Source organism: Ornithodoros turicata, chromosome 9, assembly GCF_037126465.1.
Source record: "Ornithodoros turicata isolate Travis chromosome 9, ASM3712646v1, whole genome shotgun sequence".
NCBI lineage: Eukaryota > Metazoa > Arthropoda > Arachnida > Ixodida > Argasidae > Ornithodoros > Ornithodoros turicata.
This window is the reverse complement of record NC_088209.1, coordinates 10,608,351-10,634,323: the sequence shown is the minus strand read 5'-3', so window position 1 is coordinate 10,634,323 and position 25,973 is coordinate 10,608,351. Positions and strand designations below refer to the sequence as shown.

The 25,973-nt window shown below is 45.9% G+C and overlaps 1 protein-coding gene across 3 annotated transcripts in view; it reads right to left on the bottom strand.

Moving 5' to 3' along the window:
• Positions 1–25,973, bottom strand: part of LOC135369302 (uncharacterized) — a 98,483-nt gene that overhangs the window by 56,764 nt on the left and 15,746 nt on the right. For 2 of the 3 annotated variants that reach the window (XM_064602898.1, XM_064602899.1), the window contains one exon: positions 11,174–11,312. The exons of the other annotated variant lie outside the window; for it this stretch is intronic. In XM_064602898.1, coding sequence (XP_064458968.1) covers positions 11,174–11,312 — 139 coding nt within the window. The remainder of the gene's footprint in view (positions 1–11,173; positions 11,313–25,973) is intronic. 3 annotated transcript variants of the gene reach the window in all.

Below are 25,973 nucleotides of genomic sequence, written 5' to 3'. Positions count from 1 at the left end.
GAAACACATCAATCAGAGATAAACTGATGTTCTGAGGCTGGAACAACATAGAAGGGACAGATACAAACAAAGCCACAAATTGCCTAAGAAATCAACGATGAAAGATGAAAGTCACTGAAAAGGTAGGCTGTAGCTGTAGGGATCGAACCCACATGTTCTGGATTACCGATCCAGGGCTCTACCAATTGAGCTAAGCTAACACGCCTCTCTCAGCGACTTTCGGGGTGCGTCATCTGAAGGGACGATAAACCAGCCACTCTCTCTCACTCATCCTCCTTTCACTCTTACATTTTTGCTCACTCATACACACATTCATACGACGGAAATCGACGCAAGCGGCACCTGTTGAACAAGAGATAAACTGATGTTCTGAGGCTGGAACAACATAGAAGGGACAGGTACAAACATCTTCATCGTTGATTTCTTAGGCAATTTGAGGCTTTGTTTGTATCTATCCCTTCTATTGTTGTTCCAGCCTCAGAACATCAGTTTATCTCTTGTTCAACAGGTGCCGCTTGCGTCGATTTTCGTCGTATGAATGTGTGTATGAGTGAGCAAAAATGTAAGAGTAAAAGGAGGACGAGTGAGAGCGAGTGGCTGGTTTGTCGTCCCTTCAGATGACGCACCCCGAAAGTCGCTGGCGAGGCGTGTTAGCTTAGCTCAATTGGTAGAACCCTGGACCGGTAATCCAGAAGATGTGGGTTCGATCCCTACAACTGGCTAACCTTTTCAGTGACTTTCATCTTTCATCGTTGATTTCTTAGGCAATTTGAGGCTTTGTTTGTATCTGTCCCTTCTATTGTTGTTCCAGCCTCAGAACATCAGTTTATCTCTTGTTCAACAGGTGCCGCTTGCGTCGATTTCCGTCGTATGAATGTGTGTATGAGTGAGCAAAAATGTAAGAGTGAAAGGAGGATGAGTGAGAGAGAGTGGCTGGTTTGTCGTCCCTTCAGATGACGCACACCGAACGTCGCTGGAGAGGCGTGTTAGCTTAGCTCAATTGGTAGAGCCCCGGACCGGTAATCCAGAAGATGTGGGTTCGATCCCTACAGCTGGCTAACCTTTTCAGTGACTTTCATCTTTCAACATCAGTCAGTATCACGATCCAGCGGCGTTTCACCGTCACGAAAGTGGCAACTGTAAATCATTGATCATTTTGCAGGTCCTCATTCAGTCTCATTGAAACTAGAATAAAATAAATAGAATGTGTTGGGCACACCTCATGCAATGGCCGAACGCGCGTCACAAACGCTATTCGCTGCCAGTCTAGTGCCATCGGTGGTATTGGAAGCATAGAAATCACGAGAAATGAAACATCTGGTCCCAATGAAGAGTTCTTTTAGGTGCTGGCACAGTTCGCGATGCAACAGTTCCAGTGTGGCAAAAAAAGACGCCCGCACTTCACATGTAAACAAAGCTGGCTACCCGGCGGCTATCACGCAAGGTACGTTCTCCGGAGGGCGCATCGCGGCGCCACCAGTTTGTCACACATTCCCTATAGCATGGATTATTGCGAACGGTCTCTCTGGTCTGGACTAGCTTTTCTCCCGATGATAGGTCACTACTGAGAGCAACGTCATTCTGCCAACGACAGCCCATTCACCGCCCTCCTGCTTCGAAAAGCCCGACGAGCTCTTGGACGAGACCTACACGACGTCCTCCTCAAGGATCCCCTCGTCCTATCCTGTAGACATGGTTCGTTATCCCTATAGCTGTCTATGTCGACATCTTCGCTCCTTGATCGTCTGGGATGACGCCAGAAGTGCTTTCGAGAGTACATTCTTGGTGGTCCTCATTCTACTTGTTGGTCTGTGCTGTAGTCACACTCTTCGTACTCATACGCACTGCTAATGTCGTTTGGAAGAGTTTTCCGCTGTAGACCTCTAAGACGACGGCAGAACACATGATTAGAAGTTCTCGGTATGAATCCTTGGCGCAGCGGTAGGAAACGCTTGGTGTCGTCTCCTGTGGTGGTGACCCTCTGCGGTGCGTCGAGCGATGTTGTCTGGGGAACCACCGTCTACCAAAACGACACCGACCTGCAGTATACGGATTTCCTGGAACAATTGCTCCATCGGGCACAGTCACGCTGACCGCTTCGGGACGTTTCTCTTCATGAACGACGTTAGGCCGACGTTAAGGAACTGAGCAGAGCCTTCTTCCGGGGTTTCGGCACCGAAGAAATCCTGTAAGAAATGCTAGCAAGACTCTGACTCGCAGACTGGCGATGGCGACATGTTTACTGGACGCGAGGAACATAGATTGAAAAGAAAGCTCATGCGTAGGAGAATGCTCCTGCACACGAAGATGAACATGCAATATACACTTCGCCCTTTACGTTTCGCAACAGGCACATTTCGTGCTCGATGCCGCTTTTTTCAGAGGTGCGCTGCTCTATGCGCTTGAAACTTTGGTGGCTCTGCATGTCGGCTTTATTGCACGTCAATGTTACCCGAATTGGTGTTTGCGTTGAAGTGAAAAAAAAAAAAGATCGTTTACTTCTGAACGAAATGTAAACAGCCGCAAAAAAGGCGCGATTTCCCGTAGTCCCTTTTCTTGTCAGCTTCTTGTCGCGGTGTCGTTGGAGCGCGCTTTAGAGGTTTTACCTGGACCTTATGCGATATAGGCCTCAACGACAATAACGAACATTTTATAAATTTGCAGAGTTGAAATATAAACATTTTGCCAGAGTGTCGGCATATATGAAACTACAATGTGATCAAATCGAATGAAACGGCAATCAGAAGAGAGGGCGGCCCCAGAGGAACCGAAACAGCCCCCAAGGGGCAGCACTGAACGACCGGGAGGGCTACGGGACCACCGAGGAAGATTACCGGCCAAATTGGACTGCAGGCCCGCACTGCGAGCCTTTTCCATCTACCAGCGGGACAACTTTGTCTTGTATTGAGTGTGAAAGTGACCTGCACGGACGATGGAGCGTATACAGAGGAAATGGGGGGGGGGGGGTCAGCACCGTGGAGGAGCCGGAGCCGAGCAAAGGAATCGGAGTTAGATACGTACTCACATAAAACACTACGGTTTGGACACAACTGAGCCCGCCCCAATTCTTTGATTTGGTTTCAGCATGCAAATCTTCGGTAACCTGCCTTAAGCATACAACAAGGTGTACCTCTCTATGCACGCAGCTCTGTGTTTCTCGTTATATGTTTATATAAGGTATTCAGCGCCTTGCAAGCTTCCTATAGAGCAAGTAATGGAGGAAAAAAATGCTACTGCATGAAGAATCTAAAACGTAGTTCAGATTCACGGCGTATCCGTTCTCTTGATCGCTGGACCTTGTAGGACACTCTAATTTGAACGAACTCAGCTCTCCTATCTTGCTATGGAGTATCACAAACAATAGTATCTGATAACGGGTCACAACAAAAATGGTTAAAAACTGGGTTGTTCGGTAGTTCATACTTTAAAAGCGACAAACAGTCCCATGCGGGGAGAAACAAAAAGACGACACAACACGCAGCACAGACTTGCGAGCAAGATTTTATTTACAGACTTGCTTCTTAAAGGGAGGCTCCGCACCAAAAACTGTTTTGGTGTCAGCGCGACATCAATCCGTACCGTATGGTATGCCAGTGAATATAATTTATCATCCCCAAGTGGGACAGATGACTAGAAAACTAATATTTTCCCGTGTGTGAAAAGGTGCTCCGATAGAAAAAAATAAAAAATAAAAAATAACGGTCCAGCAACACTGGGCTTCACGTCACCGGTATTCCTCGTGTACTGCTTTCTGTACGTTCTACTGTTACCGCTAGCGAATATTCGAATATTTTAGAACGAAATCGAGGAAGATGATGACTGGTCATCCATATGGCACTCAAGAGGTTACGAAGTGCGTGCTCGAAAAACGCACGGTGGCCTACACATGAGAACCGGTGACGTCACGCATGGTGCAGATAGGAGAGGGAACCTTCCGAAGTTTTGGTTTCGTTTTGAACTTCCCTGCGCTTTTGGCAGCTAAGGAGTCCCCGAACCAAACCCGGCCAAACCTGCTTTATTTCTCATTTCGGAGGAATGTATCGAACTAATTTTCACAGCCATTATAATAGTTCTGGATTGTACCATAGTCTCCCTTTAAATAAATTGAGCCAGCAACGCTCTCTTCTGCAAAGGCTACCCCTTTACACACTCAAGCGTGCCAAGTGATTTCATCTTTTCGAAAGTACAGGACTTCTCAAGGCGACCCTCCTGTTATCAACTTTCATAAATTCCTCGGCTTGATCGGTTAGCAGCACGGTTAGCAGTCACTGAAAGCACACTCACGCACCGGTTCTCCACATTTTTTGAATCTATATTGCTTCACGATATAGTAATGCACCAACTTTATTACTCTTATATGAAATTTCGTTCTCATAGAAATGATCCACACACCCTTGACCATTTTCATTGAACCTTGAACATTTTCAAAATGTTCAGGGGTTGTGGCAACTTGGTTGAACGCTAAAAAATTGGCAAGGGCGTCTAGCTCGTTAAGATAAAAAAATGCGAGAAATGCGCCTTCAAACAGGTGCGTGAGTGTGCCTTCAATGCTGCTAACTGATCCAGTCGATGAATTTATGAAGGTTCATAAAAGGAGGGCTTCTTAGTAAGACCTGTGCTTTCGAAAAGATAAAGGCACTAGGCAGGCTTGAGTGTGCAAAAGTGTAACCTTACAGAAGACGACATTGCTGATTCAGGTTATTTAAGAAGTAGGTGTGTAAATAAAACCTTGTATGTCAGTCTTTGCTGTGTGTCCTGTTTTTGCTTGTTTCCTGTTTTTTATCGCTTTTAAAGAACGGGTCACAGTTTACGTCACACGGATCCCAGATTTTGTATATCATAACGATATCATCCGTATCAAGCCTTACTGCGCCGTGTCACCCAGCCACCAATTGGCACACAGGACGCTTCGTTCAAACACTTCAGAAATGATATTTTTTTTTGGTTTAGTAGAGCTCATTTGAGAACTTGTTAGTGCACTTGGTACAACAGAGACATTTGCTACAAAATAAAAGCTTAGTAGGGTTGCAGTTGTTGCTATGAAACCCGCTGTGATACTCACCGTCACGCACTGGTATAAAATGTGGTCTTTCTGAGCTCCGGTGAATCTGAGCATCTCCTAATTGTCACGTTTGGTTGCACTGCATTTCATGTGACTGCTTACCAGAGAGATGGTCCCCCTCATAAGTGCCTATCAAACAGTGCACAATGACTGTTTCAATAGTTTAGTGCGAGGACACTTCATGCTCGCTTTACACTACAGTCTCCCTCGACAGCTTCCCTGAGACGGAATTTACTGCTAGCCATCAAGAGAAAAGATAAGTTCAATGCTGACAGAACAATGGTGTTCGCATTCAAGAAGAGGAATCTAAGAGAAAACTACGAAGGGAACACGTAGTAGTGATGCAAAACTATCGATATGTCATCGGCAGTGTCCAGAAACATAGATAGTTGTAGGGTAATTGACCATAGATACAGTAGTATCCCGCTCTTTAGTTGCTGTTAATTTATTAAAACAACGTAACTGGGTAATACATTTAACTGATGTATCCCGATGGGGAACATCAATGCTACACGCCTTCTTGCTTCTCTATCAGCGCCATCTTGTCTACCCCAGTTGCCAGCTTCAGTTCGAATGCGCGTCAGGGACGCCACAGATACTTGCCGCAATCGTGCTAAGCTTTTATTGTGTACCAAATGTTCCTGCTGAATACAGCGCACTCAATAGTTCTTAAGTGGACTGTACTGAACTGTCTAAATGTGTCATACACTCTAAGAAAACCCATTGTTGCTACCCAGAGTTGCAGCGGGACGGTACTTCTACCATTTCGTGCCAATTCACACGCGACTTCTCCCCCGCGGGTATAAGCGGCGGCGTCCATTTCCCTTGCTCCTCACTCGCACGTTTGCTCTAAGAGAAAATGGTAGAATTTCCTACCCAAGCTGGTAGAACCACAGATTCTACTCTATAATTTGTTTCTACTCTGCAGTTATACCCAAAAGGTAAAACTGGTTGGAGTAGAAATGTGGTTGCAATGCAGCTCAACCGAAATGGGTAGAAAATCATAGCTTTTTTTCTTAGAGTGTAGGATGGCATTAAAGAGCAGCCCCGTTGCACTAGTTTAACATAATTCTTAACACCTTTTTTTTTTTTTTTTACACCTTAACACCTTAAGGTGTTTAACACCTTATCCTGAATCAGTGCCAGTTAACTTAAAAGCGACGTTCTATTGACACTTAGTTTCTTGTTTTCATGCATGCCGATCGCTATGCTACAGTTTGGAGAACTGGAAAGATAGTTGGGGTCTAGTCTATATTGTGTGTGTGTGTACCAACGCTGACATCTTGAACAATACTCAAGGCTCCCCAGAGCATTTTATACCGGATATTTTACCGGAAGAACCTCCCATAAAGCAATATTGCAGCAGTCCCAAGATACCTGCCAAAAAAGCCCCAAATCCAGTAGATTTGAGCCCCCCCCCACCACCACCATGGGCCACCAAGATGAAAATCGTCTTCGAGATCCCTTTATTAAACAGAAGTATGTAGTGAATCGTGTACCACGTGTGCAAACCTCCGACAGCAAGTGTGTTCTGGCACCTTGGTATTAAATTCGTGTATGGCGGCATGCGACATGTAACTCTATCCTAGCGGATGCACCACAATTACGACAAAAAGCTCCGGTTTCCTTAAGCGTTCCGCACACGAAGCGGCTGGAAGAAACGCCCGCAACGAAGCAAGCGTGCAACAGGGGGAATGCAAATATGGAATAACGAGCTTAATGACCTCATTTCCTTACGCTGCTAGGTGTTCGTGGGATGTAATAATAATCAATGCACACCATTTATCAATGCACATCTTGCAGTCGTGCGTTAACGGTAATGCAACTTTTGCCCGTACGCCTGTACGATGGCAAGCAACACCTTTGTACTTCTTCGGGTGTCCTTTAGCTTGAATAAAAAACGTACTTCCGCGATTTTTGACAGCTTCTTAACTGCGAGAGCACTACGCTTATGGAGACATTCCACACATTGTAAAATAAAATCTCGCTTTGCAGCAATAAGAAGTGTAAGCGAAAAATTATGATACAGATTTTTCCTTGATACACGGCAATCGTGTTTATTTACCAAAATGTTTTTTTTCCTGCTCGCATTGGACACACTAGTACATCTGAAACAGCGCATTACAGGAACGTCGTTTCAAGAGCAGCATGTACGTGACGGAGCTCGAGCGCCGCGCCGCGGCCACAGTTAGCCTCGAGGAATCGCCACCACGCATTCTCAACGGTGGCGCGGCAGAGTTCGGTTTCCTTACTTCTCCTCCGTGGTCGTATGTGTGAGTCGCGTCGGGGAGGGAGCCTCACACATGGCGGAGTTCGGAGGTTTCCGTGCGCGCTACAAGAGGGCGCTGGGTTTTGCATATTGTCTATTGCCACGTGATCCTGCCGCCGACCTAGCAATTTCCGAGAGGTAGGCCGTGTTGTCACGAGATGACCACCCGATTTCGCCGTAAATCATTGTTGCCGCTTCTTTCTGAGGAGTTGATGAGCTGCCGGGCACACGAAACCGAAGGCTGCATTGAGGTCATTTGTGCTGAATAGTCGGTTGTTTGTACCGATGTCGGCTTGCCCCAAAACGCTCTATATCTACGAGACTGAGTGTAAGCTCCAGGGACGTTTTCATGGGCATCGCCGTTTGGCCCAATTACATATTACTTCTGGTATCAGCAACCATAAAATTGCCCTCGTCTCCCAATATTTTTCCAGTCGATCACACTATCCATTATCTATGCGTGGTCGTTCGTCACTCTGGTTTTTCTTCTGCTTTAGATATCGCACTCGCACTATAGTCGCGCACTAAGTTAACCAGCGTTGGTGAAACCATACCAACGCCGGCCAGTCCCTGGCGCGTGTCGTCGCAGTGCGCTGCAGGAGTAGTAATACCTTCAGGGAGTGACCTTTCTGTGAATTGGAGGACGGAGAGGAAAGCGGGGAAAAGGCTGCATTGCAACCAGCAACTGAGCGCCCGTTTCGAAAGGATTTGATCGCACTTGTGTGTTTAAAATGAGAAGGCAACAAAGATTATAAGTTTGCACAAATCACATGTGTGTGTGTGTTAAACTCATGTGACTTGGGTTTATCGCGGACCTGTGTATCAGTAGTATTGAAGTTACGTGTATGTTTACATGCCTTCCCATGTTGTCAGAAAAAATGTTACGGTTTCAATTTAAAAAGACCTGATACCTTAGTGGATAAAATTCATTGGGTGAAATTGGTGTGAATTAAATCCAAAGAACCATGATTCCCTTCCAGCTACCTTTGTATTATTATTTTCTTACGTCCCAGACGCCAGTGCGTCTCACAGGCTGAGGTCTTCAGAGTACAAATATGACTCAGCTTATCACCGATCATTCCATGACCATTAAAGGGACCACAAAGTGGAATACAACCACAATGCTTTATGTACCACCACATAGAAACCTAATTTGTGGCGACACACAAAAGTAATAACTACATTGTTCATACTTATCACACGTATTAATAAATTTAAAAGTTTGACCGCTCCCTGATCGCTGCGTACGCAGACGTCCGCCACTGGGAACAATAGGAAACTGCCCTGGACTGGTGGACGTGTTCACGTGATAGTAAACTACCACGTAACGCATTTCAGCCAGATATGCGGGTGACACCACCTTATCGTAATTCACTTCAGAACGCAGACGGAAATACAAAGGCACGAGCACAGGTTGAACTCACAACTTAGTTGTACGGAAGACAGAAGTAAGAGATATAACATGCGCTGAATAAATCATGCAACTAAGAAAACCCGCAACGATGAAAACCAGCAAAAAAATGTTATACTAGTAGTACTTCCATACTACTACTAGTACTATACTAATACTACTAGTAGTTAATTTGGCCCCTCCCCCCAATCCCCGTGTTTAAAAATTCAACTTCACAATCTAACAAACTTATCAAAGGACGCCTGATACATTGGCCCTCTAGGTTCTTAATAGCAGACACCGTTCTACATACACTACACACAAAGATTTCTTTGTCCTTCTTTTCTTTAAACTTGTTTTCTATGACCTTGTTCTGGAATGTAGGTTTGGCATCCGCATGTGTGGCAGTAGTATAGCTAGGTGGCCTGGCCCCCGATGGCGTGCACTAGAGCAGACCGATGTGCTCTGATTTTGCTGAATCTATCTGCTAGGTTGTCCCACATATTAGCAGTAGGTGTATCTTGTAAACCATCCCTTCTGCACATCGCGTGTCTGTATTGACATGAGCTACTTGCCATTCCTTTTCGCGGCCTAGGGTGTTTTGAGACCGCACATAAGCTCCATACTTCAGAGGGGCCGTGAACAGTAGAGCTTATGAGGGACTGGTTTATAAGGGGAATACCAATAGGTATCACCACCCTGATACCAATAGGTATATGACCCCGCTTAGCTACGTTAATTGGTTGGATTCCTAGTAGGCTACCATAAGCTATATGAACAAACTTTGGATCACACTGTGTCCAGACAGCCTCTACGTCGACCTATATTTCGGTGGAATACCTTTATGCTGATAACCGTGGGTTCCACTACGACAGTCGCCGGTGTTTGTCCCGCCGAATAAAAAAATACACATGGGCAAACTGTAAATTACAGATACTGGCCTACTGGTCTGATATTCCCCATAGTCCATGCGTGATTCGGGTGACTAGGAACAAGTCGCTTTTTCGTGGTGGCTGTGTGTGAAGCGTAGCATCTAAGTTATTTTCGTGAGTGCCTTTTTTGCATAGTATTCGAGGCTGTATCGGCTCGACTGTGTGTCTTCGTCGACCGGCGTTTCTTTGGTATTACCGCGCTCCAGTGCACTTGCTGGCGTAGTTGCGTGCGTTCTCAAGAGGGGAGGGCTTCGATATCCCTGGTTGCGAAATTCCTGATCTCGAAATTGACGGCATCCAAACAAAGAAAATACTCAATTGCTTCGTAAGATGATTTGTCGTGCTTAAAAATCTGTTTAGCCTGTCAGCTTCACTTGTTTTTGATGTCTATTGAAGTCAAGTCATTGTAGCTTATGAGCTACAACTGCACATTTTTGGGGCCGTTAGCCTTAGAGGGACAGTCGTGGCTCCAGATGTGAAGTAAATAGGCTCATCAGATGATTGCTTATATCTACTACCGAGCTACTATGCAAAATATTTCGTTTATGTTTGGCTCCGAGAATTTGTAATGCAATTTTCAACTTGCATCTTCTGCCCCCGACTGAAAGCCGCACTTGGACGGTCGAGAGGCCAGGACCGTTCTCTTCCGGCCTTTGCGGCGTCTGCTCGGCTCCTCTCGGCGAGCTGTGTGTTCTTTGTGCATCGCCGTTCTTGGTTTCCGTACTTTCACGACGCATGGCATTCCTGTTTTTTATTAACAGTGACTGGTTATGTGACGGTGATTTTGAGCAATGAAGCATAGGTTTTCTTTTGTTCATCGTGAGAACAGGAATGAAAACACAACCTGCGTGTCGTTTTCGTCGTGCGTAGCCAGTATTCACCGTCCTGGATAAGAGCTCAATGTAGCACCAATGCCTTTCGAAAAGACAAGTTAGTGTTGTTAAGTTTCAACCCCGTCACAGATTTGGCCTACACAGCATAAACATTTGTCAGGCGCGTCTCTCTAGTTACAGCACCAACACCCGCATAGAAATTGTTACAAGCTATATATTTAGGAGTAACATAAGTTATTAAAGAAATCGCCAATCCCAACTGGGCCAAGTCTCACCTGGAAATCTCACTTTGCACCCCAAACAAGTGGGGAGTGTTGTTGTGTCTTCTTGCACAATGGTGACGTCAGGAACAAACATGACGTCATGGAGAAACCGAAACCGTAGGATTAAATTCAGTTTCTCTAAAACGAGAACCCTTTCACCCTTTCTATTTTACGTGCATAATATATGCGTGGAGCACAATCGTTGGCGTCGCAATCCGAAAGCCCCAGGACGTCTGGACTGTCGTCTTAACACAGCGGACACACCCGAACAGCATATTGGTTGGGTTACTTCAGTGCGGTCAAAGTTCGGTGCTTTCATTTTTTGCCCAGGTTAATCTAAGTTCGCTATTAGCACTGTCCCGAGCTTGACTACGCATTTTGGGGCAATATTGGAAATAACTTATAGTTTCAATGAAGTACTCACGCCATGTAGACCTAACACCCTGACTACTTGTGCACAAAATGACTCTCTTCTGATGTTGAACATGCCGAAAAATAAGGGTGGACAGCAAGTATATGGCGTGTTGAAGCACATCAGTCCCTCTTCCTGTGCCAGTGCGCTTCTATAAAAAAAGTAAAGAGTACACATCTTCTGATTATAAAGAACATGCTCTGACTAGAAAGGATGTAGATAACACTCAGTGTTGGGCAAGTGCCCTAAATAGTACAGCAATAGTTACGAAGGACGCTTGTGTGTGTGTGTGTACCTTCAATCCTCGTCTTTTGCGTCCCCAAATATTGCATTATGATACGAATGTGTCTCTGAAAAGTTTCCGGTCCTATACAGACACGAACGCGATCTCGTCATCGTAGACCTAGTTAGCGAGGCGAAGATGGACATAAATTAGCTACATGACTGGAGTAACAAGTAAAGTGTCTAGGCTTACTTTTGTAGCGACATACATTGCGTGTCACTGGGTTGTTTGTAACGCGAATAATATATCATCGCGTGTCCTATTAACAGAACCATGTCGAATACATCCGTGAAATGTTCAAAGCTTGAAAATCGGGATGGTATCAAGGTCCTGTTCATGGAAAACGTAATTCGAATGGAGATCTATGAGTCCACGACGCAAACATTATGTGACGACTTCCAATCATAGTGTCAAAGTCGTTGCTATTTGGTGTGCTAACTTTCAGCGTGGGGATTTTGACATCGCGGTGTCGGAAAAAGAGGGAGACGTCCGACGATGCCAGCAACCGAAATTGTTGATTGTGTCCATCGAACTTATTTTGACAGACCTCAGTGAAAAGAACTGCGAATATAAGCGACGCCGATATAAGCCATTTTAAAATAAAGCGTTCAAGAATAAATCTCTTACAAATCCAACATCCAAAATAAACGTTTAAAAATAAATCGTGTGAGTACGAACGTGGTCAACATAACCTCTGAAATATAAATTTTTGGTAAAATTAATGTGTCGAAATCAATATTGCAAAATATATCCTCTGTAACTGGTGGACAGCCGAAGCTTTCTGTCTACGTCGGAAAATAGCACCCTCTTCCCTCCTGGAATGAGTGTTCATCTGAGAACGACAATTTCGCTATGCTGGAAGTGGGTTGTGTGACTTCTCCTTGACTACGTACCTGGTATATTTGTGGTCCTACTTGAAGGGAGAACAGTAAAGAAGGGGTCGGATTTCAAGCGTCAGCTAGCTTGAAGCCACGTTTAGCCGTACATGCATCCGCCACTAGGCCTTCCAGCATATACATGTACAGGGTGTCCCAGAAAACGTGTCATTGAATTTTAATAAAAAACTACACCACCTAGAATGATGCGGCCAACGGCATTTGTTCTTAGCAGCTTTTTGCCACCTCCTGATGTGCATGTCATGTAACCAAAGTTCAACTATGTAAATTTTTGCTAAATGAACTCGGAAATTTGCGAAGTAAAGGTCACTTTTTACCCCACCAACATGAAAGTGTGCCGAATTTACTCAAATTCATGATAATTCACAGTGATCTTCAGGATCTATCTTGTCGGAAAAATAGCCGAACATCATGCGTCTCGGGGCACCTGTGTATAACGGCCGAGGACTTTTTGAGCGCAATCGCTGTCAGCCCGACGAAAAGAGGTTGGACACAAAGCCCACAGAGTGATAGTAGGGAACGTGACAGTTCCTGAAATTGGGAGAGGGAAGGTATGGTACATAATGATAAACGAAACGCAGCCAGGGATACGGACGAGGAAGTGCACTTCCTCGTCCGTGTCCCATGGCTGCGTTCTGTTTATCAATATGTGCAGTTACCAACTACCCCGCATTTCAACGCTCGTTTTGAAGGTATGGTTCCAGCCAAGGCCGGACGCAATAAGCTATGTCTGTGTTATGTCTTTGTATCATGCCGGTGTGGGATGGGTTCCAACCTCCTTTCGTCTGACTGATAATGATTCTGCTGAAAAATTCGTCGCGCGCTATCCTCTGCGAGCTCCGTACTGCATGATCTTAGGCTATTTTTCCGATACGATAGCTCCTCAATATTCATGTCAATTACTATTAATTTGACTACATTTAACGCGCTCTTCACATCTGTGGGGTAAGAAATTGTCTTTTATTCGAGGTCAGTTCGCAAAATTTACATAATTAAGCTTAGGTTACATGACATCCACATCACGAGGTGGCAAAAATCTAGTAAGAACAAGTGCCGCTGACCGGCGGTGGCGTAGTTTTTAATTAAACTTCAATGACACATTTTCTGGGGCACCCTGTATAAGTATTGCATTGTTCCACTAGCTCAGCTCTGGAATGTACGTGTTATTATTTTGTATTCATACACATCAGCGTCTGGCTCTCAAACTGTGTATTTTGACTTACTCAACCATTACTGAAATTAACACGGTTAATTATGGAACACATGTGAATAGAGAATGTCAATACTACGGATTTCATTGAACAGAACATTGTGTTGCTTTTGGACGAACGTACAGCAGAGTTCTCTGCAATGGTCTAACTATGATTTATTTTGAGAGTGTGGATTTTAAGAGCGTGGATTCTTATGCGGTTTATTTCAGCAGATGGATCTCGAGGGGTGGAATTTTAAGAGTGGATTCTTTTAATGTTTTTTCTTTAAGTGTTTATTTCAGCCGTCGATCCAGGACGTGCGGGAGAACAGTTCGCCGTATACTGTAGAACGGACAAATCCCTGAAAGTCCGGCATCAGTAGAAATGTCAATTTTTCTACGACGTTTTCGTAACGTCTTGCAATGGAACACGTGTTTGTGAAAAACTGCTCTGTTGATCAGAAAATGGACAAATGTATGGCAATATCATATCGAGTGCAATGTCCGTTTTTCTACGGATTTATTTTGAACAGAGATACTTTCCACGCTCACAAACCCAGCTCCCATGTGAGTGCACATGTTGATTCCCAATCACCTTTCAAAAATACCCACGACGATGTTTTCAGGATGGGCGACAGAGCTTTCAGTAAGAGCACTACACTATAAGCGCCAACAAGGGCGGAATCGACTGCATCGGAAATACTAAAAATGGACCGATTTCATGTAATCTAAAATTCAAGCACCAAAACAGTATTGAATGTCTGGGGATGTTGTCAAGAGTAGATCTGAACTAGTCGACACAACACATGGAACAACGATGAACACAATGACAGACAGAACAACAACAAATTGTGTCGTAATATGATGGGCCAAGGAAATGCGCCAGAAATTTTGTACATTTGGTTCCTCTTAAATGAGGTTTCGTGTTGCTTCACTGAATTTTTTTTTTGTGATGACTCTGATTTTCATATTTTACCTGCCCCCTTTTGCCATCTGTTCAAAGCTCTCTTCACCTTTCTGGATACCATAAGACTTGTGTCCTTACTGTGAAGGGGCTCATTATTGCATTCTGCACATCACCACCAGAGGTAGAGTATCGCCCCTGGCGATGAAACTCCCTAGTCATTATCTGGTAATAAAGTAGTTTTTGCCATCTGTTTCCACTCACTTTGTTATGTCTGTTGTTGCCTGTGTTATGAAATATTATTGGTTTGAGCTACCCATCTGCTTCCTTGTGGCCAAGAGTATAGTAAGCGTTGACCTCGAGCTGCCTACAACACATAGCTGGTAGGAACACAATTAAATTAGCAATGACACCTAATTAGGACCCCCACAGTAATCAGCAGCACCCTCCGGGGAGTCACCACACTAATTGGGGAGCATCTAACTCGCGTCCATTCCACACTGTGTGTTGTGGGCAACTTGTGGACATAAAAAAATGATAGAAAAATAGATAGAGTGGTGCAACAAAATCAAAATGCAATGCATTAAACAGTCTGAATAACTTTGACGAGACTCTATTAGTGTTTTTTTATGGAAACATCTTTATTGAATACATACAAAGACGTCTCTTGAGTTGGTCGACAGATGCCTGCACCCTCCCGGACTTGCCTGAGCTCACGAACAGAACATTACGAGAAGATTATGCGTGCCAGTAAAGGTACGGAGAATCTTAATCGCAGCATTGTCACTACGCGGGTCACAGCACAAGCACAATGATGGAATGGTAATTACTTTCGTACACCCATTTCGCTACCACATCGCCAAGATAACCCGTGCTTCTCCTGTGTGAGATGGAGACTTGACTAGACTATATATCTTGATAGATGACTAGAATTATATATATATATATAGCTTGACTAGAACTTGTTATTTGTATTCTCGATTATATGCCCAAGCACTCAGGACTTGCGCTTTGTTTCACGGTCACTCGATCCCTGACAATGCTCTCGGGCTCTCTTCCGGGTTTTCCGATGCTGCACAAAGAGGGAGTACTATCGTAATCCTATACACGTCACAACACGAGTTACCATATTCGCAGCTTCCGTAAGGAAAGGAGCGTACAGCAACGATGGGGTAGCGCTTGTCATCGTAGGGGACGAAGGTCTTCTTGTGTCTCGAATTGGTGAACATTGTTTGCTTTATACTCTGGATGGCGCACTGCATCTGAGAGACTGTCTTTGCATTGAACAGAGAATCTCGATACATTCCGCACAATAAATGTTTCCTCACCACGTCTTTCTTAACTCCTTTGTCTCTCGCGATCTGTTTGTGTGTCTGTGCGTCAGAGCGAACAATGCATAATGAGAGATGTAGCATTCTTTGTGAGAGCACGTCAGCAAGAGTTTCTTTGTGGGAGGGGCATTCAGCACGAACGCATGTTTCAAGTGTCTTTGGTTGGGGAGAGTTCATTCTCATCCATGTACTTCTGTTCGGATGCCAAGAGAAAATCTCTGGTTAGTGCGTGCAGTTCAACGGTTACAACAAGTCTGCCACACAGACGTAAACCACTTCCGAATCGTGAGGAATGTTGAGAAAATCGATCTCCCTCCACCTTGAAGGATCGACCCAGTCAAAAGCGTAACCAAAAAGTCATCACATGCGGCTACAAATTTTGACAGGTTGAGATACTAAATAGAAGTAAATAAATAAAAAGTAGAAATGCCTCCCCTGAATCCCTTCTCGATGGTTCAGTACATCTTGTGATCGCTTATGAGCTCGAGTTGGACCTTGGTGAGCAAGCTGCTCATTGGTCACCGGGCTCGTATACGCGGGAATTATTTTGGGGGAATTACGGTACATATATTTAAAGTGCAACGTTAAACTGGTTCTACCTTTGGACTGCAATGGTAAGCGTCTTCCCGTTTCGTACGCGAGAACAATCATCACTGAGGGAATTTCGGATTGAGACAGGCTAAAATACTGGATGTTATCTCACGTGTAGCTGATGACGTGCTTGTCTTTCTCATAACAAAAGGGCAGTATTTTTAATATCTGTTTTTTCCTGCTGTGAAACGGGGGTTCCAGGAGCACCTCAACGAAGCTCTTGGAATCCTTCTTCATGAACACAATGCGCGCTTCGAAGCCCAAAAGCAGGGGCAGGCACTCGGAAAGTTTTAAGGTGCTGGTGCCTTCGGTAAGCCAAATTTGACATTTCGGTTTAGTTCCGTCGAAGCTGAAGCGCGCGCGTTCGCCTAAGCGTTGGTTTATGGCATCCAGAAGCGCTCCAGGTGTAGTATAATAGCCGGGAGACAGACGTACTTGCAAAGATTGAGGGAATTATTGTCTTGATCGTGAAAGAAAATTGACCCGCTACGGGGAGAGAGACACGTAGAGTTTCTTCATGTCCCTCGACGAGTGTGAACTGTAGCAGCTTTAAAAAGGGTTCTGGAACGTGCGACTCTTTCGTCGTTTTGACAGAGTAGACGTATCCACGAATTCCAGCGAGGGGTCCAGCTTGTGCGACTGGAAATACTTGTTGAGTGTGTTACGTAGGGACGTGGTGACATCGCCAAAAGCAACGGATGCGGCGTGCTCCAGTAAGACTGATATGACTTCGCGTTCGCTCAATTTGAGAGGCTTCACCGCACGACCTGCTTCGCGTTATGCCAGCGACCCGTAGAGCGCCTGTGTGAGCCGCGGGTCCAATTCTACGGCTGTCATGCCTACGGGTAACACGAAGTTATATCGCAATCTGTTGTACGCAAATGAAATGTTAAATTCCGAAAGGCCTTTTCCCAAGTCTTTCTCGAGATCAGCAGTGACTCAAAAAGTTCTCCCAGATTTGTCTGTGTCCTCGAAAGAAACCTCGGTTTTCGCATGTTTTTTTATTTACATAAGTACCCTACAGCGCCGGAGCATTAGTGTAGGGGTGTGTAGGCACAGAAAAATGTTACAAACTATGTATCAGGAAAATGAATAACAATAATAAACACCAAATGCAACAATAATACAAATGCAATAATAATCCTCATAACTGATAAACTTCAAGAACAAACATATTCAAAATGTATAACAGCCAAAACACAAAAGAAAATCAACCTCCGAGTAAGACTTGCAATGATTCTTTTTTTTTTCATACGGTTATCCAGTGAGGGTGAAGTTCGGGCCATTCGCAGAATGTTCCGGGTCCGGAGTAGAAAATGCGTGAGTGGGAAGCTTCTTCCATTCCTCAATCGTTCGGGGAAAGAATGATTTTTGGAAAACTGTTGTTTTGGTGTCGTAAGGCCTTATCTTATATAAATGATCATGTCTGTGCGAAGTATAATGTGGTTGAAACATGTATTTGTCACGAGGTACACCATTTTTGTTATTATAGATATCCCAAAGTAATTTCAATCGAGCTTGTCTTCTTCGCATTTCCAATGAAGGCCACCCTAGTTCCGATACCAATATGCTTGAACGGATGAACGGGGAATATTCATTAAGAACGAACCTTGCTGCTCTCTTTTGAATTTTTTCTAGTTTTTCACGTAATGAAGTAGACGGGGAATCCCAAACAGGTGACGCGTACTCTAAGATTGGGCGTACGCATGTTTTGTATACGCACTCTTTAATTTCTCTTGGAGTACCCTTGAGATTCCTACGATACAAATTTAAAGCTTTGTTGGCTTTGTTAAATACGTTATTTACGTGACTAGTCCATTTCAGGTCGGCAGAGAATAAAACTCCTAAGTATCTGAACTCTTCAACAGCTTGCAAGGTGATGTTATTTAATGTGTATGCGTGCGGTTCTCGTTTGCACTGGAAATGTAGCACCTTGTATTTGTCGACATTTAAGGACATGCCCCACTTCTCGCACCATAGACATATCTTATCTTTTATAGCCTTTAGCTTTTTCTTCTTTGGCACTCTCTTTCGGGCATTTACGGGCTTGCCGGATATGCAGAGGGAAATCCTCGCTAACAGAATAGGGAGTATCTCTGAGTCTCCAACGATTCTTTAATATTTCTACCTTTTCAGAGAAAATGAAAAGCTTTAAGATAACTGGACGTATTTTCCCATTCTGTCTGGCTCCTAGTCGATGGATGCGCTCCATACTAGTGGGATTTACCTTCAAGTGTTCACCAAAAATTCTCTCTTTTACTAGTGCAAGCAAGTCACTTGGGGTTTCAGTGGTGTTTTCATCAACTCCAAATATCAGCAGATTATTGCGTCGCCAGCGCGCTTCAAGGTCATTGACTTTAGCTTCCAAGAAGGCGACCTTCTCTGCGAGGGACCGCACTGTATCGAGGGACTCGGACACAGTTGATTTCAGAACCTCAAGGCTTCGTACGTCAGACTCAATCTGTTGAACCTTCTTTGCAAGTTCAGACAATGATTTTTCAGTCTCCTTTTGGCTGTTTCGTATGGATTGCAATATCTTACTATCAGATGCTTGATTTGCCAAAACCGTGGCCAGGAGTTCCTCCGTTGAAGGGCCTGGATTAGTTTCAACATCACCAGAAAGCAAGATCAAGGTAGATATCACATCACAACAGTTAACAACAATTGTGATTACACTTTGTGGGCACGGCAAAGCCAGCAGGCATAAATTATTACTCTTAAACGTACTTGAACGTGAACTAACCTGTAGGATATAACAGAAGTGGTTGTAACGAGACATGTTGGGTAGAATGCCGTGCCCACAACTGAGGCTCGTTGGCGGAAGTCTGTCCTTAAAAGGATTGCGTGGCGTCGCTATCGTCGATGATGGAAAAGTTGCTTGGGGTAGTTGCAGCTTGATTTCCAAATTCCAGATGTAGCCTTGAACTTCGGAACGATGGTGTTCGATTACACCCCCGGAGTTTGACGTGTCATGAACAAAGGCAGATTCCTGTAAGTCTTGTCCGGAGGTATCAGCAAAGTGAAGCATGAGGATCTGTAGGATATAACAGAAGTGGTTGTAACGAGACATGTTGGGTAGAATGCCGTGCCCAAAACTGAGGTTGTTGTTGCTGAGGATTGCTGCTGAGGATGCTTGAGGTTGTTGTTGTTGAGGATGTTGCCTTGCGTATCGGATATTTAAAAGATCGTTTCTTATGCTGAGATCCATCAGATCGACTTCATAGCGATTCGAGAGCTGAAGTGTACTGTTGAAAGCTACTGTGAAGGCGTTCAGTTGATTCGACGGGAACATACATGGTGGCGTTCGAGAAGAGGTGGACATTGATGTCTGATGCCATTTCCCAATCTCGACCACGTCGCTGCTCAGAACCCAACTGTCGTGTTCTTTGTCATAACTGAACCTGCGAACCAAGGAGAAGCTCGGAATGTTAACTTTTTTCGTTCTCAGCAGTTTTGTTACTCACCAAGATCTGATTGGCATCTCGAGTTATGATGAGTACTTCCTCCGGGTAGCAAGATTCGTCCACCTCCTTACCCTGAATTGTGTTCCCAATACAGATTATCCAGGCTAAAGTTGGACTCCTATTTCATCAGTCTGTCCTCCGCTAAGATGTGGTGAAACGTTTTCGTCTTGCCCTAGCACATTTCTTGACGTGCTTGCAACCTTTCCAAGCAGCATATTAGTAGGGCTTCCTCCACGATGCCATGAATAAATTAGCAAAGTTCTTCGTTTTTTGTCTTCTCCTGGCGACGACGACGAGACACGCAGGAGAATAAACCACACATAACGTTTTTCACGTATTGGTCAGAATGATGACACTAGCCCAGTGTGTGCTGCCTTTATAGAGCATTTTCAAATGAACACTCGCAAAGAAACGAGAGCAAAACCAAAACGGAGAAGCAATCCATTGCCGCTAGGAGCACACGCGCATTGGACGGAGAGACTGAAACTGGAACGGGGAGCACCCGCGAGGAGATGACCTCTCAATGCTGGCTGGCCACAGCGGCGCATGCGTAGCGGCTATGGGGAGGCACTTCTGTCACTGGCACACTGACTCTTGTGAAGTAAGGACGTGTGGTCGGTTGCTCCGCCGTCACAGCACCGCATTAGTTGAGGCTTAGCTGTCGTTGTGAGTGGACACTCCGTCGACGCAGGGCGAAAAGATGACTGGTTTGCCATATCGACTTGCATTTTTGACCTCTCTCGTGTTATGCGTTTTCTCTCACGTTTGCCATAGCGGTTAGACCTTATTCCCTGTGTTTTGTACGTGCATGTTTAGACTTGTTTCGCAGTGACTTCCATGCCGTTGAGTTTCGTAGTGCCTTAAGCCTTTTCTCCGATGTGTAGTGTTTTCACTGTGCAGTCGCATGTTTGCCGTAGCCGTTAGGCCTTTACCCTGAGCTCTCGCATTCTTGGACTTGTTTAGCAGTGTTGCAATTTTTACTGGCCGCTAGTATTTTGTTGTTCTCTGTCTGTCTCGCATAGAGCCATGACGGTGGTGCCATCTGGTGTGATGCCTTGCAAATAGTTGGCCACTTGTCATCCATCTCTGCAACTACCGGCCATCAATAAGCAACGTGGCGGTCGCTGATCGCTCGGCCGTTCCGGAGCAGTTTCTTCGCCAATGACTCATTGATTCTCAAATAAATGGTTTCTATACACTCTATTTCTATCTATTTTTTCTTTTTTATGACCGCAAGTTGCCGACAACAAACAGTGTTGTCTGGATACGAGCAAGATGCTCCCTAATTAGTGTGGTGACTCTCCAGAGGGTGCTGACTGCTGTAGAGGGTCCCCATTAGTTGTCAGTGCTAATTTAATCGTGTTCAGACCAGCTGTGTGTTGTGTGTAGCTCGTGGTCAACACTTACTACTCCCAAGCTCAGACTCTTCGACTATAACAAACAGCGTGCCCCGAGTATCACATTCAGTGCTGCATGATTATAAAGGCTAGCTTTTATCTCGACTGCTGTTTTTGAAACAACATGAAACCGGTAAAACAAACAGCATACAGGGAAGCGAACGAGACCACATCCCGCTGCACGAGAGCTCGCCACTTGTCATCATTCACGAAGACAGTTTTCTTTGACAGCACCGTGCAAGCCCGTGCATTTGACGGCAACATCAATGCACGTGACTGGAGACAAAAGCGCATATATGTGCCCCAGAAGAAATCCTGCCGGGAGGCGGGCTGGAATAGAAAGTGCATTGGTGTAAAGAACCGCACGTGGTCTGGTGCCATGGCCGTGACCACGAACTTCCCATACATTGAATAGGCTTGTCGACATATCTGTCTTTCTAGCTCACCATAGCGCTACCGCGCTGGATCGTCAATTCTACCAGCAGTGTCCTAGCGTGAGGCTACGCACGTCTGCCCGCTAAGGCATACCATCATCGCCGGTCCGGACTCGTGTAGGGGAACACAACCACATCTACAGGTTCATCAAAGTCTTTTTTCTATCCTCTGTTTCTGCCTGTAACAAAAAACAATTGTCGATCTAAAGCTCTAATATTGGCACCTTTAGGCAGACTACATGCCTGAAGGTAGCTCCTGAGTATGCGAAAGGGCTTCGGAGGTCTCCAGGATGATTTGATTCGGTAGTTGAGGGGACGATATACTGGGACATATATAAGACCAATGTGTGACTCATCTAAGTACCCCAGAATAAGGGACAGCCTTTCAGCGGCAAAGATCGCCCAATGGAAAGTGGTGTCAGAGCGTTGGATTCGGGGTTGAGTAAGGTGCTGGTCTGATCTGTAAAATCAATGTGCCTAAGTGAGAGAGAATTCCAAAGTGGTTGTAGCCCAAAATGTTCCCCCGATGCATGAGAGCATGTCCGAATGACCTGTGGCATCACACCACATTTAGAGGAAGGTGCTTTCCGTTCCTTCCTCATTCTGAAATATGCGAAATCCGTCTTCTCGTCATGTAGGCACGCTTCTTGAATGAGGTGGTTGAATTCCCCGTGCGCGGTACGTTCCTGTAGTATGTGGCGAACCTATAGTGGCGGTGTGGTTTTTTTTCCTTCTTTTCAGCAGAAGCGCGGCTGCTGCCATTTGAATAAGAAGCAGCCAGTTCACGCAGTCCATATGCGTCAGGATACGCTTCAATACGTCTCAAAGTTTCGCCGACCTCGTCACGTTGCCCGTTCATGGCTGTCTGTGGAATGGAAGCGAGGTGGAGTTGAGGGGTGGTTGGTCAAACACAAGCGTTTTCCGTATTAAGAGCCCATGTGTCCGAACAGCGTGTCGTATGACAGCCGCCTCCGCACAGGATCCACACTGTAACGGCAATGGAGAGAAGTTGAAGTCTGAACCATGCATTACCCATAAACCTTGGCAGGTACTCACACACGACACAGTGAGTCCTTATCCCAGAAGTCCCCGTGGTAATCAGTATATGTTCGTTGTGGGTCATTCCAGATCAAACGTCCCAGCGGTGTAGCTCGACCAGCGGCTATTTCCCAGAAAAAAATATGATGTTGGGACATGCGTAAACGTGCACCAGGAAAGCTATTTTTTCACAACGCAGTGTAAAACGGCAGAGTGGGATCCAATGTCGGCTCTGGGCAAAAAACCACGACGCGCTTTGGCGCCATTGGAGGGGTACGACTGTAAATTAATAAAAAAATTGGATTAGGTCGTTTTCAGGTAGCTCACAACGTCAGGTGCGAGGAGGACCCGATCCAGCATCGCAAGGCTGCCCACCTTTGAGTTCATCTACAGCAGCTCGACAATTCCCTAATGAGACTACTGTGGGCTGGGTTCCCGGAATTACCTGTTATAAACTTATAACCTCCGCCTACGTAAACCACTGAGTTAACGCCTTCCCTTTTCCTTACCTGCAGGTCACCAAGCTGGCAAACTGGGAGGGGGTCGGAGACCACCATACCACATACCACGACGATGACCACGCAACACCGCGGCGGAGCAACTCCTTCACCACCAGACGCCTGCTCTGCAGGGCGGTGTCACGGGACAACATCATGTTGCTACTTGGACAATGCATGTACCGACCGTCACGATCTCCTGCGCATCCCAAAGACGATGGCGCGACCAGTGCCGGCGGCCACGAGGGGACCCCCTAGACGGAGCCCTATCGGGTCTTTACTCTGCAAAAGAGGCATCCCAACGAGCCCCCTGCTGCCCACACTCCTGAAGAGCTGGCTCGACGCTATTCTATCTGTTGAGTTTTGAGAACGTCACCCAACACCTGCGGTTGTGGACGTTGTGGCTGCCGTCGCCCAGCTGCGCTGGTAGCAGCCGGACTTATTGGGCTGCTCACGGTGGCGATGTCCAGAACATGTCATCCTGGGCACACCCGACATCTAGTTTCTGGGGGGGGGGGTGTCAAACAGACTACGAACCTGCAGGAGGACTCATATACTACATGAGACACCCAGCACGGATAACGGATATCCTACATAATGTGCGGAGTGCTAGTTGAGAGGACCAGTTTGTTCTGTTAACAGGACTGAGAACGCGAGACCGTCGTCTTGGACTATGTAAGCCATCTTGTAAACACTTTTATTGAACAATTAACAGGTTTTCACTTTTCAAAACTCGGCTGCTGTTTCTGTGTTCCCTGGTGTGGTTTTTAGCGGGTTGGTAGCTTTACCCACGTGGGATTCCCGGGGAGGAAACCCTCAGCTTGGAAGTAACTATGTCACGGTGTAATAACGTTTGTTACTCAAGGCCACCTCCCTGCTTGTCCAGCTTTTAGGCATCCCCTCGTATATGTGCGATTATATTGTCTTATTCCCTTATGCCTATCTTATACAGTGCTGGACAAAAGCTCGCGGAATACGATGCGACGCGTTCCTCCCTCAGAGTGACAAATAGTATTGTGCGGACTTGCAAACTGAATGCTAGCGTGTCACTCTCAGGAAGGAATGCGCTGGAGAGTGTCCCATAAACTTTTGTCGGGCACTGTACTGAGTCCGGTATTACGAGGTGCATTGTCCTGTAGGAGGAGGACTACTTCTTGCTTGGCCCGACCGCTTTTGCTTCAGCGCCTTATGCCCATCCCTGAGAACCTGGCAGTAATATGCACTATTGATGGTAGTACCACTGGGCAGAAAATCAACATCAACAACGCCAGCCTTGTCCCAAAAAACCGTGGCCATTACCTTACCCACAGACGGGGTGCTTCGGAACTTCTGGGAGCTGACGAGCCCGGATGCTTCCACTGTTTTGATGCGCGTTTACACTCAGGAGTGAAATGGTGCACCCACGTTTCATCGCACGTGATGGCCCGATCATGGAACGGCTGTCCTTCAGTGTCGAAACGGTACGTTAGCTCTAGCGAGATTTCCATTCTTTGCTGCCTGTCAAACACGGAGAGCATGCCTCGGGACAAAACGGGCACTACGTTTCCGAAACTGGAGCTGTTCATGAATGATAGCGACGACAGAAAGGTTCGTCTTTCGAGCCAGTTCCAGACATGTTACCCGTCCATCCTTGAGGATCAGGCGCTCCACAAATTGGATGTTCTCAGGAACTCTGACATGGCCTCTGAGCCGCCCCGGGCAGGGTCGTCCTGCACTGATGTACGGCCGTCTCGGAACCGTTTATTGTATCGGAACCGTTTAGTGTATCGTGGCCATACTGAGCCTGAAGTCTTCTGTGAATTTCAGATGACATTACGCCTTCACTCGCGAGACTCTTCATGACAATTCGCTGTTCGATGTGCGCGCTCACCTCGTTGTCGGCCATCTTGTCCAGCACGTGTCTTCTGTCCAGGGTGTCGAACCGCAAAAAATACGGGTACGGTTCAGGTTCGGGTTCGCGTTGTTTTGATTTCGTTCCGGTTCGGTTCCGGTTCGGCCACGCCAAGAATCGAACCGGTTCGCAAACCGGTTCGCAGCCCCGAACCGGTTCGCGAACCGGTTCAACGCTTCCGTTTTTTATGTTCCATAAAACTGCTTTTATCAGGACATGCGTGGCTAATAGCTTACTGCTGTTGTCTGCATTGACGTCTCTAGCGGTGAGGCAGCCCTTTAGCGAGAGAAATGAGGAATGGATGAACACTTATTGCAAATAGAGTCCACGCTGTTGAAGCGGTGTAGTCCTGCTACTTTCTGTTCCCAAAATCTTTTTTTCACACGCACAGTGCCAGCAAGATACACTTAAAGGAAGCCTAATAAGATGGACAGCGTAACATAGACGACAGTACTAGCCGGCACACTACCTTCGCAACGTGAATCGATCTGAAACCGTACTGAAGCATGTCGAAAATAAGCCTGCCAGCCTTACTCTGTCCGAGCTCACAGCAGTGTACTAGTTAATCCACAACACAAAGGCAATATGTCACGACACAACTGCACTACCAATAAGCAGAACCACATTTACTTTTCAAGCCACGACCAATCAAACAGGCACCGTTCTGCGTACGCTCCTTCTCCACTTCTCATGTTTCTGACTTGTTTAATTTGTACTGCTCACGTGTAAAGGGAAATCTTGGGCGCTTATTTGATCGCATATTCGTCCTGTAGAGCTACATAACTGGCCTACTCCATTCCTGTTTCATTCGTCCGCGTGGCACCTCGTCTCTGAAGAGTAGATGCCGCACCGCGTGCGTGGGGCGCTAGCCGTGGCGCTCACAAGGACAACTGCGCT